At 36.5% G+C, this 20,545-nt stretch overlaps 1 protein-coding gene across 1 annotated transcript in view; it reads left to right on the forward strand.

The window, feature by feature from the left end:
• The window catches only part of LOC122156977 (bifunctional heparan sulfate N-deacetylase/N-sulfotransferase 3), a 61,834-nt gene that overhangs the window by 31,136 nt on the left and 10,153 nt on the right, over positions 1–20,545 (forward strand). Inside the window, exons 4-8 of the mRNA XM_042812303.1 lie at positions 355–540; positions 3,962–4,090; positions 14,775–14,957; positions 16,990–17,086; positions 17,910–18,033. Of these exons, the coding sequence (XP_042668237.1) occupies positions 355–540; positions 3,962–4,090; positions 14,775–14,957; positions 16,990–17,086; positions 17,910–18,033 (719 nt within the window). The remainder of the gene's footprint in view (positions 1–354; positions 541–3,961; positions 4,091–14,774; positions 14,958–16,989; positions 17,087–17,909; positions 18,034–20,545) is intronic.

Genomic DNA, 20,545 nt, shown 5'->3' on the forward strand with positions numbered 1-20,545 from the left:
CAAATGCCATTTTGTTGTGTATGTGCCAGTAATTTTCTCTCTCAATACTTAATTTGTGAGCGAATTCCTTGTAGAACTTGAAAGAGTACAGAAGTGTTTAATGCACTGATTAAAGAAATCAGCATAAAATGTGTTTATATCCATACTTGTAAAAATACTTACTCTAATCTTAAGTTTCAAAATTCTGTTTCATCTTTACCATGCTGTTTTTCATCACTGTTGTATACCAAAACATACTGTAATGTCACCATCATTTATATTTCAGACCTATTCTCAGTCTCTCACAAAGGATTAGTCAGATGCCAAAATACTGTTTCTTAATTTTTTGAAAGCAGTTGTTCTGTTGTGTTTTAGGAACATGGTATTCCAACTGATATGGGCTATGCAGTGGCTCCTCACCATTCTGGAGTATATCCAGTGCATGTTCAACTTTATGATGCCTGGAAAAAGGTCTGGAATATCAGAGTTACTAGCACAGAAGAATACCCACATCTGAAGCCTGCGAGGTATAGACGAGGTTTCATCCACAAAAATATAATGGTGAGTTGTATTTCTGATTATATTACCACCAGTCCTAGAATCATACAATGGTTTGGGTTGGAAGGGACACTTAAGATCATCTAGTTCCAACCCCCCTACTACAAGCAGGGACACCTCCCACTAAACCGGGTTCCTCAAACCTCTTTGTAGCCTGGTTTGAACGCCTTCAGGAAGGGGACGTCCACAGCTTCTCTGGGCAACCTGTTCTAATATCTCACCACCCTCAACAGTAAACAATTTCTTCCTGATATCTGGGCTAAATTTACTCTTTTCCAGTTTAAAGCCATTTCCCCTCATCTTGTTGCTACATGCCCTTATGAAAAGTCCCTTATCAGCTTTCCTGTATGTTCCCATTCAGGTACTGGAAGGCCACTGTAAGGTTCCTCCAGTACCTTCTATTCTCCAAGCTAAACAAGTCCGGTTTCCCTCAGCCTGTCCCCACAGGGGAGGTGCTCCAGCCCTCTGATCATCTTCGTGGCACTCCTCCTGACCCTCTCCATTGGCTTGATGTCCCTCTTGCATTGAGGGCCCCAAATCTGGACGAGGTTCTCCAAGTGGGGGTCTCACAATAGCAGAGCACAGGCAAAATCACCTCCCTCAACCTGCTGGTCACGCTTCTCTTGATGCAATCCAGGATACAGTTGGCGTTCCAGGCTGCAGGGGCACACCGCTGTCTCATATTGAGTCTTTCATCAATGGGCACCCAAAAATCCATCTCTTCAGGGCTGCTCCCACACAGCCTCTGCCAAATGTATATTTGTGCTTGGGATTGCCCTGACTCAGGTGCAAGACCTTGCACTTGCACTTGCATTTTACAAATTCTTTATTTCAAAGTAGAAAAAACATACCCTGGAAGTTCACATTGTAAGAAACGCATGATGTTCTGCATAAATAGCAAGTTATGTTTGACAGTATCTTGTTAATTAAAATCACTCTTTTGCTGATGATGTTACTGCTAAAGAAGGTGGTCTCCAGGAACCCTGCTGTTAACAGTTAACAAACTCTTAACTGTTCTGTTTCTTCTGTTAAATAGTGCTTCAGAGGTCTCACGAAAATAGTCAACTTTGCATGTTTTATCAGAATGAGTTAGATTTTTAGCAGGTATTAAATTTAAACACTGTCATTAACTGCAGAAGAATTTTGCCAGATTATTACATCTGAGAATTGGATTTTATTCATAATACTTTTTCTTTCATTTGAACTATGCACAGTTGACCTTAGTTTGCTTTTTACCATACAGAAATGTGAATTGTGCTTTGCACTGTTACTTAACCCCCAGCTAGGCTTTGGGCCCAGGCGGTCAGCCTGAATGCAGGGTAAACACCTACAAGGTGAAGGGAAGGAAGCTGCCCCCTCAGGCTATGAAACTGCACAATTGATGCAGCTACAAATCAAATCACACAAGTTTTCTGTATTACATAATTCACAGTGTAGTTTACTGACAGCAGTATTTGCCTAAAGTGTTGTGAATACCAACATGGAAAGCATTATCCTAATGCCTTTGGGTCACTGAGAATCAAGCTATTTCTGATTCAGATAACATCATTATCTGCAGGCTGTTTCAAAACAACATTCGGAAATACTTGATGATATGTGGTTGAGTAGCTTTCTTTAGGAGCATGGAGGAAATCGGTGAACAGGAAAGATACTGGTGTGTATACCGTGCTATACCTCTGGATACAGCCACAGTTTTGGAGGGTCTGTTGCTGAGCTTCTCACTTAATTCTGATATTGTCCTCCAGTTACTGTGGATACCACTTTTCTAAGTGGAATAATAATATGTCGAAGTTTTGATGTTCTGCTCTATTTTGGGGTGGATTAAGATGAAATGATCTGCAGATATCAAGGAAGAAACTGACACCGTACAGATTTGAGCTAAAGTTTATTCTCCTTAAGCATTAGTGGTGTGTGGGGAAAAAAAAGTGTTTGTTATGCTCAGAGGGCACAGAGCGCTTGAGAACAACTGACTGACTCTGAGAATCTCCAGAAATCTCTTTCATAATTTTTTGTTAAAGCATAGCATTTGAAGATACACAGAGACATGCATTTAGCACAAAGAAAAAGGACCAAACACAATTTGCTGGGAACAATTGTGTAAAACCACCTGTTTAGGAGCCTCAAACTTACAGTTCTCCAGGGCAAACGCACTAATAGTTTATATGTGTGGGCTTATAGTGATGAATATATACAGTAATAGTTGTTGTGTAAAACTTGCCAGAGAGTTTCCCGTCCAGTACATCTTCATTCACTGTCTCTTTGAAGAATTGTTCTCATATTTCATCAGTAAAATCCAAAGTTTTTTAAAAAGCATATGCAATTTTAGAGCAAGAACACAAATTCCATACATTTTATGACAACATAGTATCTACAAACTATGATCACAGCATCCTGCATAATATAGAAAGATGCTGAGATATGTAGATGCAGAAGAAAGAGTATCTACAAAACCACAGTACCTGTCAAGTAAGAGATTTGCACATTTTATAAGTTTTAACTATTATATAATAAAAGTTATAAATTGGACTAAAAGATTTGATGATAGTCTCAGTTTAAAAATTATACACGATCATCGATCTTCAGCGATTGAATTTCCATAAAAAATAGATGTAATTGAAATATTCCCCAGCAAATTATTTTCTGAGGTTGAGAGAAAATATTTTGAGATTCTACTGGGAATTATAAGTGCACTTATTAGATTTGCTTGTTCAAAAGATTTGTTCTTTGCATGTCTTTAAAAATACAAGCTTTTGTTTTCTGCTACTTCTTGTTGCAACTGGTCTTGTAAAATCAGCACAGCTGAGTGAGAACAAACTATTTCTGATAATGTGAATAAAATCTATAAAACAAAGAAAGAAAAATAATGATCAGTAAGATTCATCACACCAGCATAGAATTACTATTGTTGGTGGTATCTAAGCCAAAAAAAATGATTTCAGATTGTAGTTTAAACATATCGCAAAACTGTCTTTTAAATAAAAGACGGAACTGATAAATACAAATAGATTGAATTATTTCAGATTACATTTCAAATTATTTTAGAATTTTAGAAATCTTTTGATGTTCAGACTTCAAACACATTACTAAGACTGGAGAATAATGGAGACAGTTAGTATGAGGAAGCTGCTTAATTATGACATACCTACTGAGATCAATTTCCAGTTTCAGAGAAAACGTGATGAATTTTTGGATGTTATAAATCATAATAAAACCACTGTTTCTTTCTGTAAACTCTATTTATCTGTCAGTGTATTTATTCAACTAAATCATTGTTGACTTCTGGCAACATTACAATGCCAAAACTACAAAGTAGTTATCACAGAGGAATCTTATCTGCCTTTTATTATCTCATGAACTGTATGAATTGTTTTGGTTTGTGAATTTCTCTTGAATCTTTTGTTGCTTTTTTTTAAATTAAATTCAGGTGCTTCCTAGGCAAACTTGTGGCTTATTCACCCACACTATTTTCTATAAAGAGTATCCTGGAGGCCCAAAGGAACTAGACAAAAGTATCCAAGGTGGGGAGTTGTTCTTCACAGTGGTTCTCAATCCAGTGAGTACAATGTCATTTTGAAACTATTTAAAAAGAATTAGTTAAAGGAGAATTGAATAAGTGCTTCAAGGCTCATCGGAGCTGATACCCATATAGAAATGATTTTTCACATACTTTGCTCTTGTGCCTTTTCAATTAATCAGTTTAAAATGTAATATTATATATGTTCTGTAAGTCATACAGAATTATCTTAACATTTTTAAATACTGTTTTGTTAGTAATGTAGTTATAGAAACATTACTTGTTCTGTTCTACTTCTGCATGAAATTTAATTTTTAAGAGAAATGAGGTATTAAGAACTGTTATTACTATGAGACAAGTGCCTCAGGTGAAATCCATTATCCTGCTCTTCAGAACTCACAGAATATTGAGAACACCCATTGGTTTTTGAGAAAGTTGCAAGCAACAAGTGCTGGCACTTGAACCTGTTATGAGAATGTTTAGTTGCTGTTCTATAAAAGCTTCAAGGAAAAGATGAAAATAAGTGAACCACTGAATTAATGTGTCTGTTTAACATTTCATTTTTGTTTAATAGAATAAAGAACAAACTAGGCTATGAAACTACTGAATATTGGCAGAATAGAGCAGTACAGTATTTCAAAATGGCACCAGATTAGGCCAGTTGCATTAAACCTGACCTCTTAGACAAGGTTTTATGCTAACTTTTCAGTTAAATTGAACTGAAATTTAAAAGGAATGATGACAGATGCTGTTTTGTTGGAGAATCATATAAATAAAATTTACTGTACCTGCTTTATCCAGATTTAATCCCTAGGACTGGGTTTTCCAGAACACTCAAAGCTGAACAGAGTATATTTCCGCTCAAATCCTTTGGAATAATAGCTGAGATACTTTTGTGCCTTTTTTAATTCTCTGTGATTTAATGAAACTCCAGTGGAAAAACAAACAGACAAAAAAGAGAAACTTCTGCCAACTGCTGTTTATATACAGGTCGTATTTTTCAAACCTCAAACCTCAAGGCTGTTGTTTTGATTCTCTGTAAGTAGTTACTGTGTTTTGTTCTCCTTTATTTTTCATGTTCATGTAGCAAATGTAGGGAAAAAAAGCTTCACTTCCTCTGCACACATGGTCTGCCTACTAGAGGATGGTAGTATGTCCCAGTCCTAAATTTAATATTTATCATGTCAGACAAGGCACATTAAGAGAGGTGAGGCCTGGAAAATTCTTAAGAGTGGAGGGTATTGGTACCATAGCAATGCTTGGGAATATGTGTACATCCTAAGTAAGAGTTTCTAGCTCAACAAAGAGACTTTGACGAAACCATTTTGTAGCAACACTTTGAATCAGAACAAACTGTATTCCATGTTGGAAACACAGACACAACTTAACCAAAACCTTTTTTACAACAGCGGTGAAACAGCAAAACAATGTGGTTGCTTGAAGCATAACCCTTTCAAATTGAAAGAACAGAGAGTGGAGGAAAGGCAAACAGTAGAACAGCTAATGGTTATTGATATAAATCAATCACATTTTAGCATCCTGCCTTACATACTTAGTGTGAGTACAGAAATGTGTTTTTAGATAGTGCTTCATGATCTCTGATTTATGCATTGCTATGTGGACTGTACAATCACATAGTTGTGAGAAATATGACATCCCCAATACAATGCAGGCTAACTGAAGGGAAGTTATTTGTTCTAAATCCATCTGTAAGTGAATATCATACCAAAACATGCTGAATAAGAATTGTTGTAATCTTTCAAAGGAATGCCTCTGAAAAGATGATGTGATGGAGTTTATATGTATGTCAATATGCATTATATATATGCATATGAACAGTTTGTAAAGTTGTAAGCATTAGTCTGGCAGGTAAGAAATTTGAAGATCAGGTTTTGCATCTTTGGTTGTTTTTTGTTTTATTTGTGGGACTTGTCTTTGTACCATTTTGTATTTGTACCCCTACTCACATGTCAGGATTTTATACATTTGTCAAATTGTAAAGTGGCAGATTGAATTTCATAAGTTTCATTAAAATTGTCAGGATTGCTCTCTGAAGAAATTAACATGAAACATGTAGTCTTTCAGAGGATGCAAAAATTCTATTAGAAGATGTTTTCTAAACATTTTTTGTCACTGGTGAAAAACCTCTTAAGAAGGAACATTAACCAGAAATCATTACAGTGTCATCTCAAGAGTAAATAAATATTTCATTTGAAAAAATGACAAATGTGGGTGTAAATTAAATGTAAATCTTAACAAAGGCCTTCATTACATTTCCTGGTTTATTTTGGATTACTTATCTAAAGTAAATATTGTTTCTGAAGTGTAGGTTATTAGAATGTTTCTTTAGGAATTGAATACTACTCTATAGTGATATAAGTACCCCTAAGAATATTACTCACATTTTCTGTGCAATCTGGTCGTGTTACGGCAGCTATTCACATGACAGGCTCTGCTTCCTTATAGTACATTTGAATCGATGACAAACTGGAGAATAAGCAAAAAAAAAGCATCAAACCATATGTGAATCTATGAGCTTTTTGACACGAGAACCAGTATTGTTGTCATTTTTCCAGGGCATTCTATAGCCAGAGGTCTTGTAGGTAAGACAAGCATCAGACTGCAGAGGAGAAGCTGCTCTGCAAATGACTTCTGCTGGTAATGTGGAAAATAGGAATTGGTATCTTATCTAATAAGAATTTGTAGCTAATCTTGTGGTCTACAAGCCGTATTTATTTGGTATGTATTTATGAGCCCTCACTGCTCGTTAAATTGTGATCTGGTGGTGGCTGTAAAATGGTCTCGATGTCTGTTCCCATTGTGTTCGTAAAGCATTCAGAATGCTGAAGTGCTATGAAGCTAAAAAACAAAAAGAGCCTGAATAGTACTAAACCATGTTATCTACTTCTTAAATAATATTTAATGTTCATTTCTTCTGTTAAAAATCTTGTTGACTACAGTGGCCCTTAGACAAGATCATACAATATCAGGATCTTGCACAAAATTTTTTACATGCACATAAGAAAAAAAGCCTTCTGCAGCCCTGTATTGTTAGTATGCAGGTATTAATTGTCCTATGTTATCAATTAGATAATTGCCTGACAGGGGAATTGTGTGACTTGCACAAATTTATCCAGGGAGATCTGTGACAAAGCTACAAGGAAAACCTGGATTGCTCTTTTAGAGGAGTGGATGCAGATAAGAACACAAGGTTGGTTTTTCTTCAGCTTCCCAGTGCTTTAGTCTTACTGTAAAGATCCTGGGTGTTACTAGAGACAGCTGGCAAAGAGGTATAACTGCTTCTAAGTAGTATTGAAACTGTATTAAGAAAGTCACGAGAAGAGATGGTCCTATCAGTTTAAAGGAGACTGAATTAAGCATATTTGCATTTAGCTTCATTTTGAAATGTTTAAACAATAGCAGGCTTCTGGCTATGCTGTGCTTAACTGCATATCCCAGAGTAAGTAAAGCCTACTGCTAGTTACGTGAAATATGGCATCCCCTTTTAAAAAAAATATTATTTCTTCATTAATTTATTTATTTTGCATTAGCTGTGCCAGAATCATTCCCAAATAAATCCCAACTGACTTTTGCAACACTTAAATTAGCATATTTAAATAAATGAAGAATCTTTACTGACATTAAAACATTCAGCAAACATTTTGCTTGATAAAGTTGTTAGAATTTTCAGTGACTTCAGATTCTGTCTGCAATATTCAGTGAAGTTTTAGTTAATAAAACCAATTTCCATTAGATGTCCTTTAGAATTAAAATGTACCAGACAGGAATCTGCTACAGACAGCACTGCATATTCCAGCGTTTTTTGTAATCATGTACACGTACTCCCATGGGATCAGCAATTAGAGATTAGCTATTAGAGCACCTCCTGTCAGATCAACACTTGGCAATCGCAGAATGTTCAAAGAAGTAAAGGACCACTCGCCTATACCTGCAGCAGCTGCAGGAGGCTACGGAGAAACAAACTGAACAGCTCTTGTTCTCCTAAATGCTCCATAAGAATGTTTTTCACATTAAGAACCAAAATTTGAACTACAGAATTGAATTTGGTTGGATATTTGTTACTGCAATAGTTGATAAGACATGGATTCCATATAAATATTCGTGCTTTGCATTGTCCTTAAGTACAGGGAAGACTTTCCTGTATAATAGAGGATTATATCTCACATGTCTCTCTGCTGTCAAATGTGCAGTACTTTCCTCGTACATATCTGCTGCCATCTGCTTCTGTGGACATTGTTCAACGTAAGACAGGCCAGATGCAGGGCAAGCTTACTAGTTTCATTGGTTGGTTGTTTTTTTTTTGTTAGGTTTGTTTTGTTGTTGTTGTTGTTGTTGTTTTGGTTTGTTTTTTTTTAGCTTATTGTTTTTCTAAGTGCAAAATTTCAATAATGAAAAGAAAATTTATGAAGCAGACTGACGCTATTAAATGCTGTATTTCTCATCTGCTTTCCACTACTAGTTCATTAGATTTTGTTGCTAGAATCAATTTGTTAATCTATTTGCTTTAGTTTTCAAATCCTTATATGGAAGATGTGTTTTGATTCTAGAATCCAAATAATCTGGTAAGCCCAGTTTTTCATAATATAAGACTAACTTCCTCTATGAACATGGTACGAGGCAGTATTTTATGCCTTTCCTTTTCCATTAAAATCAATAAGAGTTAAGCTGTACTGGTTTAAATCTGTAGAAGATGTTCATGACCTAGTCTCAGGTATGCCAGGATATTTTTCATTTGAATGTGGAAGATAAAAATCAGAAGCTCTGCAGTCATACCAGATGGATGTTTAAGGCAAATCACACTTCATAAAAATCTCCCATATCTTTTTTGACTCGAAGAAAAACAAACAACACGTAATTTAGTAATTCTACAGCACTTACGTACACTTCCTTGCAAAGTACTGGCTGTCTACAGATCTGAAGAAAAAGGATGATACCCTTGGAGGGAAATTTGGTGAAAGTCTTCAAATGTTTGACAGCCCAATAATGAAACCAATGTGTAGCCAGCTGTGCCATCTCCATACAGTTACAGCAGTATTGATTGAGAGGAAAGGCCATTCATGATTCAGGTTCTATGCCTGATTGTTCTTAAAATAATTGTAATCTTCATATGCATTCAGTTCTAAGTATTTTCCTTTAATTTCTAACTCTCCCAAGTTACAGTGAGTAGAACTGTTATTAAGCTAATTGACTTGCAGCAAGGGAGAAGTTATCTCCTTTAGAGCTGAAAATTAGAGTGTTTGTATGAGCATCAGCAGAACCTACTGGATCTTAATGTGACCCTAAGCAAGACCAGCAGCCATCCTTTAAAACTACAGACAAAAATACAAAAGCAAAGGTAGTCAGGCTTAAGTCTTCCATTTCTGTCTGTCCAGCTTTCCACATCTTCATATCTAGAGGCAGTAGAGACTGTAAAGGAGGCCGCTTCCATTCAACAGTTTCATCTCTTCTCTGTTCTCCTGTTCCTGTGTCAGTAACTCTTGGGAGCTCCAAGAAGAGCTTGGGGAGTTGCCATCAACTGGGGAGGGGAGGGAAGTCGGTTATGCTTGGCATTTTGGTTGACTGCAGAATACAAGTATTCCTTGCCCTTCTGTGTGTTCTCCATGATCCGCCCATAGCAGCCTGAGTGGTATTTTGGGGATGATATAGACAAAATATAAAAGCAAATGAATGGGCACCAGGAAAGGCTGAGAAACAGAAAGCTATCTAGAGATAGTTCCAACAGTAGAAGAACAGTGGGCAAGGAAAAAGCTTTGCCATTCTTCAAATTTCCAAATGAAAAGCCACATAGAAGTGTTTTACAGCTGTCAGTGAAGGGAGCCTCCTGGGCAGACTTGTAAATAAGACTCTGTTACCAGCTAGGAAATTGCATCACAAGTATAGTCACTGTTTTTGGAGAATGCCAAATAAAACAACAATCAACCATGTGCAAAAGCTGAAAATAAATTCCAGTGTTCTGACTGTCAGACTATTCAGTACCCTAAATATGTAATTTTGTTTGATCTTCTAAATCTTCCCTAGCTCCATCACATTTATAGTGCAGATATTGCTATGTAAATCAAACTCAACTAGCTAACTTGCTGTCTTTGCAAGTGGATAGATCTGTGGCAGCTGCAAAACTAGCAGTATAGCCTAGGAGCAAATAGTGATGTGCAAGCTGGAATCCTTATGTTGTGGAATTGAACACAGCTTTTCTGGTAGCATACATATCTTAGGAGACTATATTTCAGCCAATTAATAATATATGTTCAAGCATAGACTGTGATCTAATTTCTTATTGTATCACTTTGTGAGTCTAATGGAGCAAAGCCTGATATTCCTGAGTCTCTGAATACCTGAAATAAAGTTCTTCTGAGTAGTATGGAGATGGTATCAAAACTGCAGTGTACACACTACCCAATTAATTGGAATGTAGGTGTTCTGAGAGTTAGACATACTCTTGTGGCCTGTAAATATTTGTACAGAGCTAAAATGGCAACGATATACTAAATTGGTAATTTATCCGTTCTTGTGCCTAGCAGAGTGTTTTTTTTATTACCTATATTTATTATATTATCACCCAATTAATTGTCAACCATTATTTTTACTTCATTTCAAAGTGGCATGCTTAACTTCATCAAAAGGCCTTTAAGGGTCCCTTTGAACTCAAAAGATTCTAGGATTCTAACATCTATTGCTAGAAGCTGGGTAACTCTTTGCATATATATATATTGTTTGGTGTAAATTGTCAAGCATTTATTGCTTTCTCTGTTCTTGATATATGTGATTTAATAGCAGCAACTCAATCCCAGTCTCCTCTGCAATTTGTTGACCTAGAAGCTATTGCCTCTAATTGGGAAATGTTGTAGTAAGGAAATATGCAGCACAAAATGGGTGTTCAGAAAGATAAAGGCTGTTCCTCCTGAATGATTGTCCTTATTTCTCTGCAGCACTAGTCAGAATCCCAAATATCATCAGTGGTAATAATGAGGAGGAAAGCAGAACAGAAATAGCGGTCTGCCCTTTCATTCTGAGGAAGGAATACAGAAGTGCTGAGAAGCAGCTGAAAGGAACTGAGGATTCAGCTGCCTGCAAGGCTCTGTGAGAATGCAGAGTGCAGGAGAGCGCCTCTGCTGCTCTGATCTGAAGATGGGTGGGAACAAAAAAGGAGCTGTTGCCCAGAGGCCTGGTTTAGTCCCAAAACATGATTTTAAATATTTCCTGCATTTCATTTCAGTCTCCTCATGGAAGACATTAAATCCCATGGAGAGTGCATTCAAGTGCAACCAAGGTGATAGTTTGTTTATGAGGAACAGCTAAAAAGGGTGATCCTTCTTGCACTCAGATAAAGAAAATGCTGAGATGCCCGGAAAGAAATTACTTTAAAAGGGGAATAAAAATAATAAAATCAAATGGGGTCTTTCTAACTGAAAGACAGGCTAAAATGCTTGTTAGAGTAAATATAAATCTATTCACAGCTGCTTTTCTTTTGAAGAAGGAATAAAGAAATATATGAAGCTCTATTTATATTATATGGCATTGCCGAGGGATGCAAGATTGTTGAACAAATAGTGGTTTTTACTAGTCTAGCCTTCTCAGATGCCTTCAAAGGATTCCTTTTATATCTCCCAATCTGTAGTTTGAAGAGAGTAAGTCTTTAGTAATGTAGTGTATTGATTATTAGCTGTCATGGAAAAGTGATCATCCTCATTATGTGGAATTTGCTCGAATGAAAGTTGGAATATGATATATGATAGCATGGAACAAAGCATCGTAACTCAACACAGAAGGCAAAAAATGGTTATTCTGTTTTGTCTGGGTGTAAAACTGCACACCTGGAAATGGAAAGGCAATTACGTGAGTTTCCATCATCTGTGTTGCTCCACAAGATGGTAAATTGAGTTTTCCTCAAAGTCGTGGGAAAGCAAGGAAATAGCTAGCAACTTAGCATTCCCTGCAATGGGACCCACACCAAGGTGCAAACCATTCAAATGGTACTTGGCTATCATTTTCTCCTGTAGCTGGGGAAACGTGGATAAGCTTGTCCATCTCTCTGATGCCGTGGCCATATAGCTGTTGTCAGGCCCACCAGGAGTGCCCCAAGGACAGCAGCAGTGCCTGGTAAGTTGGCATCGCAAACTGTAAGCCACCTCCCGTAGGAGTCCATGGTATATGGAGTGTTCCATTTACAGAGAAAAATTGCCAGAGCTGGCTCTGGGCAGCTGCTGGACTCTGCCCACTAAGGTCACCTCTGCAGGCCCCTGCAACCAGGACCTTGCCACATACGCTCAGTACAGTCAGCAGTCTTTTGTTGTTCTATGAAGCACAGGATTATTGTTTCCAATTCTGCACAGTGGTAGTGATTGTGCTGGGAGTTTGCTTGCACAGTATCAACAGGAGGAAAGAAAATTTGTTCCCATATTCGTAGAAGGTAATCAGCTACCAGTATTATTTTTGATGCTACGTAGAAGTAAAGGAGACCTTTCCTATCATGTAAAAAATTAGGTTATGTATTTGGTAACACTAAATATGGACTGCTTTGCAAGATGTAGTTATGAGTGCTTTAAGACAGCATTTGATCTTCTGTTCTTTTGTTAGAAATTATTATCCATAAATTGTTTGATATAAAAAATAACTGCATAATGGGAACTGAGATCTCTGATATTTCTACATTTCCTTGAAACAGTTTTGTGTGATGGAAATTACTTATTGTGATGCATCCAAACAATTTTTTAGCCTCCTTTCTAATATACTTCAAATTACAATTAATTCCATTCAGGGAAAAAAAACGATACATATTTTCCCCGTGCTAGGAATTTTTTCAGGTTCTTTTGCTTTTTCTTTCAATGCAGCGCGGAAGTGTTTGTCATGTAAGGAGTTGCCAGGAGGTAAACTAACTTGATAAATGTCAGAGGTCAACTTGTGTGGAAAAGAAAGAGTTTGTCAAGAAAGCAAGTTAACCTTTCTTACAGAACCACTCTGATCGTATCCTTGTTGAGAATGACAATCCACTGGCTGATCTGTTCCTGCTTTAGGAACTGAAATAAAAAAGGAGTCTTAAAAAGGTTGTAGATTTGGCAAAATGCTTATTATTTGTTGCTAAAAGAGAGTATTTAGGGGAGAAAAAAAGAATACAAAAATAAACACCACAAAAAACCCCACACTTGTTGCTGTCTGAAATGAAAGATTGTGTTCTAATGGTTAATTGATATATGTCTCCTAATTTTACTTAAGTCAGACAAAATATATGAAATAGTCTGTTTACTTTGTTATCCAAAGAGGTGTCACCAAATTGACACTATTGATTGAACATTTCTTCCACAGTATAATTAACTGCAAGTAATACTTTGCATTACAGTGAGGTGTTCAAGAAAATTAGTTCTAAAGGTTTGAAAGTTTTCTATCGCAGGAAGCCAGTTATTAAAATATTATTAAAATAATCCAAAGCAGAAGAACACAGTGTGGATTCAAATTTTTCATTTCCTTCTTTTTCCTGTTTAAATTGAAGGCTGGAATTCCTTTACAAAATATTTATTTCAGTTTTTTAAATGACTTCAGAATTCAGGTTGCAATGAGCTTTTTCCATCTTTAAGTGGTTACTTCAAGTTTTACTTGAATTAGAAATTACCCTTTAAAGATATTGGCAGTTTTATTTATAATAAGAGTCAAGTTTCTATTTTTTAATGGAACTGAGTTTGGAGAATATGTCATGAGATAGCTTTCCTATTTAAAAAAAAAGATTGGGGAGGGAGAAAGAAACCTCCTAGAGAAGCAAAAGATCAGAGATTACACTGCGTGTAAGAACAGCATGTTTCATCAGTAAAAAAAATGATTTTGAGGACAGATCATTTTTCATAGCAGAGGTTTCAGTCCGCAGTCCTTCCTCAGCCTCTGGGAGACTATTTGACAGTCTGTATTGCTGCTCTGCTCAGTGGTACAGTTTATGTGCATTCAATTTATGTTTCTCTCCTGGAAAGAAACCCTGATGGCAGATGTTGGTTCCGTGATGAGTGCTAGTGTGCATTTGGAACTGATGTTGTAGCGTTGGAGGATTTATCCGAGTCACAATTTCACAGTGCGGTGTTAGAAGAGCAAAATACAAGCAGCCTTACAATTGACAGAGAAGTGAAGGATGCTTGGTGCTTTTTTGTTTGGATGGGGGAACATTTAATGCACTTTGGATGTACTCGGTCATGCTTCAAACTTCTTTTTCTGTTCCTGCACATGATTTGACTATCTGCCCAGAGTTTGAGGAATAGCTATATAGAAGTGATGGGTTACACTTCCTGTTAAACCTACAGCTGGAGCAGCAAGATTTAAATTGCTGTAATTCTTCCACTAAAACAGAATTTGCTTTTCTAATATTAAAGTATATATATTTTAGATGAAGTAAACCTAGAGTTAATGCTTTTGCTGTGTTCGCCATTAAGTGAATTTGCTTAAAGATTATGTAAATATTATACAATCCCAGGGTTAGATGGCATTTCCTACTTCACACAGCTCATGGTGCCTCTTCTGTGGTTTTCTTCATTGATTCCATTGAGCTGACTTGAGAAAGAGGATGTAATGCAGTGAAGAGCAAAGATAGTAAGATCTGTATGGATGTGATCAAAGACTTGGAGCTCTAAATAAGAGCAAAATGCAAAGTAGATTTCTGTTATCTGTGATTACACTGCCATCTAGTGACACAATGACTCAATGTAGACTTTCTTGCTGTTTTTCAAAGATTAGCATCTTCATGACACACTTGTCTAACTATGGAAACGACCGCTTGGGGCTGTATACATTTGTGAATCTGGCCAACTTTGTTCATACCTGGACAAACCTGAAACTGCAAACTCTTCCTCCAGTTCAGCTGGCTCGCAAGTACTTCGAGCTATTCCCTGAGCAAAAGGACCCACTCTGGCAGGTAGGCAGACTTGCTGATCAAAGGATTGAAAAAAAAAAAAAAAAGAAAAAAAAAAAAAAAGGGGTCATGATGTTTTTGTCTGTTTTTGTTTTCTAAATTTCTTTGTTTCAGTTTCTTGTAAACAAAAGCAGTCATATTTTTGAATTCGGAGTGGTTTTCAATCCACGCAGTTTTCCCAGTTGTTTTGGTCTCCATAGAAAGGCTGTGAAAGTAATATGTGCTAATACATATAGAAAAGATTATCTTTCATTCATTCTATTTGTGACTTTATTTGTTTGTACAATTGTGGGAAATGCAGGAAAGGTGGTTGATGTTATTTCTTCTTTTGTAACTAGCAGAAATGAAGCATTTGAAAGAGATATCTCTGTATATTTTATTCATTGTCCATTAAAGACATGAACTTTATTCCAAATGTGTGAAGAGAAGAGAGTATCCAAAAAGAACAAAGAGCCCTAAGACCATGGCTACCTTAATTCAAAAATTGACTCATCAAGCATAAGTACAGTAGAAAGTTATTCACAGTAAGCTGAGAAGTGCCTAAGCAAGAACCTGACACACAATATATTGATGTTGTCAATTGTGCTTCTTCATTAGGCCACCTCTCATGAGTGATCAGATTGAATGTATCAGGAGGTGAAATGTGCTAAAGCTGAAACCTGTACTAACATTGCATTTGACATGATATCTTCAGCCAGTGACCCAGTGATAAGAGCACAGTCTCTAAAGAGAAATTACTCTGAGATCTGGGAATGTTGTTCTGCTTCCACCCACTCAGTGACAGTTCAGTCAATTTGTGGGATGTCTGAGTATGACAGAAAACTATATCACTATGTGGATGCTGTGGTGACTCTTTCTGAGGTGACTCAAAATATTTTGAGAGCAAGCTTTACTAAATCAAACTTTAAAATGTATTTAAGTTTGCTTATTTAAGTTTTTTCTAGCATTGGATATTGAATTGCCAACTTAGTAAGAATCTGAATGTGAGACTGCAAATTTGGTCTTAAATGTGAAGCTTGAAATTCATGCTGTTACTGAATAAAGCATTGAACTAGTGGAAAAAATGCCAAGAACTTTGCATACTGTTAAGAGAACATGAATTTAGAAAATGGAAATTAGCCTGTAGCCAAAGGACTTGAATAATTACAATAACATAGCATAGAAATTTGTCAGCAACAATGACTAACATACACTGAAAGTGGTGTCTTTTGTCTGTAATTTGCATAAACTTGAATAGCTACTTTTTTTTTTTTTTTTTTTTTTTTTTGCCTAGAATATTGGTAATCCTCTTTGTCTCAGCAGACCACTGTCAAAAATTGCTTGCAAGAAGTATTCATAAAATAGATACAAAGCTGATTCAGTATTAAAATAGAAAATGATAAATATTTGTATCAGGACTCACTTCAGACTCAGTATTTTGTACTGATTTGAACTAGGGGTTCAGAAGATGTATATGCAAATGGAAATTCTTAAACTAGAATTAATTTTGTATTTTAGTTTGCAGCTTATATAGACTGATATCTGTTATAATAATGTAAAAAGAAAAGAAGTTAGAGAATTCATTAGCATTTTTACTTTTCTTAATTTGTATGTCATTGACTGATTAATCTTGAACTATTCCCATATCTTGAGTACATTGGATGAAATTTGTCTTTGGCATAATTCTCCTGAATTTATTGGCATTTCTCTGGAGAAATCATCTTGTCCCAGGGTCTACTGAGTAGGTGGGTCATTTGTATGTATTTCAGTGAGTTAGAAAATGAAAAATACATTCCTGCTACATACTTGTCTGAAAGTGTCTGTTTCCACAGAGAGGGGGGGGAAAGATAAAGAAGTTTTTTGTGTGGCACACCTGCAAACATATTTCTGAATTATTGAAATAATTCTTCTAAATGTAACATTTTTTCACTCATAAGGAAAACTAATATTTTTCTGGTAAGAACATTTGCAGATTGATAATCAACATAAACAGAAATTAAGAATCTTACTGGGTATGATTGCTAGTAAAATTCTTTGTTTTTCTTCTCTACTTCAGAATCCCTGTGATGACAAACGGCACAGAGATATCTGGTCTAAAGAAAAAACCTGTGATCGATTACCAAAATTCTTGGTTGTAGGACCTCAGAAAACTGGTAAGAGTCTTTCCTATTTTGACAAGGTAGGGTATTTGTAAATGCAAGCAATTGTAGTAATTAATCAGGTTTTACTCAGAGTGCTCTGTAGAGACTGTGATCATCTAATAGCATATTTTATTTTCAGACATCCGAATGTATTTTAATAATGTAAGTTACAATAAAAGCTCATATACATTTTTAAAATGTGTGCAGTGTTCTAGTGTCTGTCAGATTTCTGTAAGCTTTATATCAAATGAGTCACAATGATAAATCAACAAACTTGACTTTGTCAGACCTTGTCAGAGCTGAGGGAGGGAAAGACATCAATTTTTCAAGTGATGAAGATTCTTAACTGCAGGATTTTGTCTGTGCTGCTTTTGCCATGCTTAGAGAAACTTTCTGTGTCATGGAATTTGCTTTACGTCAAGGAGTTCCTAATGGACAGTTTGAATTGTAAGGTTGTGAGAGTTTATAAATTAACTTCAGGGTTAATTTTCTTCTTTGTAATTAAAAAATTGCCTATCTGCTTCTTCTCATCTTCACCAGTCCCCATTAGCTACTGAGGCAAGACTTTTGAATTATTTTTGTAGCAATAACCAATTTTGAAAAGCAGTTTTTGGCACCATGAATAACAGATTTGAGCCTTGCCACTCTACTCTGTATTAGCAAAGTTCCTTTAATGCCTTTGATTTAAAAGCATTGGTGTAGACTCGTAAGTGGCATAAATGAGCATTCCTTCACTAAAGTAAAAAAGAATAAAGCTAGTTCAGTCCACTTGAGAGTGTGACCCATAAAATGTGTGTGTATTTATTTTAATCTTAGACTTTTGTCCTATTTGTAGGTACCACCGCCTTGTATTTGTTCCTGATTATGCATCCTTCAATCATTAGTAACTCCCCCAGCCCAAAAACCTTTGAGGAGGTACAGTTCTTTAATAGAAATAACTACCACAGGGGGATTGATTGGTAAGATGGGTTATTAGTATAAATATGAAAGTTTATATATTGTAAACAATATAAAAATGACATTGCTGTTGGTAATGTTAACTGTTTATATACAGAGTGAGATAGAAAAAAAATAACCTTTAGTGTCTTTCTAGAATGTTTAAGTAAATGCAGATGAATAATAACCATGGTGCATATCATAAATGCAGTAACTTTATTGAAGCTTTTTTGTTAATATCCAGATATTAATATATACAAAAAGAGTAACAAAATATGTATTTCTTAATTCTATGAGTTTATACAGCTGAATTGTAATTATTTCTATGACATAGACCTTATTTCTTATTGAGACAGTGATGTTTATTGGTTAAATATATGGAGGAAAAATATGTTCATGTTAGAGAGAGGCATTTTTTTTCTTTAATTGCAATTTAGAAATAGCAATCAGGTAATAGTGAGAGAAGAAAAGACTCTCAGAATGTTGTTCAAGGATCTAGGATCTAGTAATTGGGAGAATGTTAACGGCTCAGTAGGGTACATAAATGATGCTAAGAGAAAGAGCATTTTTCACTGCTGTCATGTTCACTTTGGCTACCAGGAAATCACCAGAGGTATCTACTCCCAAAAGGTCATTCTTGATTTTTTGTGCTGCAGTACAGAACAATACCAGATGAATAGCAGTAACATCCTACAGTGGCAGGGGAGCACCAATAAGATACTATTTATATTTTGTCTTTTTTCTTTTGTTTCTTTTTTTTTCCAGTCTAAGGGAAAATAGTTTCATTGCCTTTGAATTTGTATTCATCCATAAAATTAACAGAGCGAGCACTGTTGTATGGTCTTAGTAGAGATATGTTAGATCCAGTTTCTTTTTAAGTCACTTAGTTTTTGCTGAGTTATAATTGAAGCAGCGGTTTCTTCCACAAAATGTTGTAAGACTGGAACTTAAAGAGCCGAATCTTTGCTGTTAAGCTTTTTGAAGTCAGGCAAGCAAACAGGGCATAGTGAATAGTGCTGATGGAGACAGGCTAAGTTGAGTGAGACACTTCTTCTGCAAAATCATCTTTTTCATTGGGCAGGAAGACCTCTTTGCTGCTTCTCTCCTTCCTCCTGTTTTAAGCACTTCCCTAACGTGCAGATACAATGTGTCTGCCAGATTACCTTCCTCTTATCACAGCAACAGTGCGTAAGACTTCAGTGGTCAACTTAATAGACCAACTATGTAATTTTATCAGGCCTCACTGGAAAGCATTCATTTGGCTAATGTATATCTGTGCTACGTGCCCCACTCAGCCTTGCCAGCTTTTCAGATCAATCTTCAATACTCAGAGCTGCCCTACAGCGTAGTTGTTTAACTCTTAGGTTTGCATTCTGTCCGCCTTACAGATTTCTCAGACCTTCAGTCTGATAGACTATTTTAATGCTGTCACTTAATGAGCTTACCAAATGTTAATTAAATACAAGGTCTCTCCTCATTAGTCCTTTAATTAGTTAGGATTCCTTCATGGCAACAATATTTGCAAGTAACAAGTGGTTCAATTTATTTTATGGTGATGGAGATTTAGTTTTTTATTTCCAGAGCTGTCTGATTTAAGTCTTTGTCAAAGCTTAGTTAGACATAGACTAGCTACGGCATTGTTTCAGATGTCAGGACCGTGGCAACCTCAATACTTAAAAGAGGTACAGATGTGTATTGCAGTGTCCCAATGGAGACAATAGAACAGTAAGAGGAGAGCTGGCCATTCTGTTCTTTATGCAGAGAAGTCCAAGTAGACTAGTCATGCATTTCTTTATGTAAGCATTGTTACAGATTTTTTCGACAAGTTTATCTAAAACCTTCTCAGCTTTGCCAGTGAAGAATTCAATAAAATTCACCCATAAGAATCACAGAATCATAGAATGGCCAGGATTGGAAGGGACCTCAAGGATCTTGAATCTCCAACCCCCTGCCACATGCAGGGCCACCAACCTCCCCATTTAATACTAGACCAGGCTGCCAAGGGCCCCATCCAATCTGGCCTTGAATACCTGCAGGGATGGGGCATCCACAACCTCTCTGGGCAGCCTGTTCCAGCACCTCACCACTCTCTCTGTGAAGAACTTCCCCCTGACATCCAACCTAAATCTCCCCTCCCTCAACTTAAAGTCATTTCCCCTTGTCTTGTTGTTATCTACCCTTTCAAAGAGTTGATTCCCCTCCTGTTTATAGGCTCCCTTTAGGTACTGAAAGGCTGCAATGAGGTCACCCTGCAGCCTTCTTTTCTCCTGGCTGGACAAGCCCAGCTCCCTCAGCCTGTCGTCATAGGGGAGGTGCTCCAGTCCCCTGATCATCTCTGTGGCTCTCCTCTGTACCCTCTCCAACAGCTCCCTGTCTTTCTTGTACTGGGGGCTCCACACTTGGATGCAGTATTCCAGATGGGTCCTCACAAGAGCAGAGTAGAGGAAATTAGCTTCTCAGAATCAAGTGTCACAGAGTTTTGTTTCTTTAAATCACGGTAGTATCATTCCTTCTCTCTAAGTACCTTGTAATCAG

Source organism: Centrocercus urophasianus, unplaced genomic scaffold (assembly GCF_019232065.1).
Source record: "Centrocercus urophasianus isolate 14NV4802_14NV808 unplaced genomic scaffold, USGS_Curo_1.0 seq_13, whole genome shotgun sequence".
NCBI lineage: Eukaryota > Metazoa > Chordata > Aves > Galliformes > Phasianidae > Centrocercus > Centrocercus urophasianus.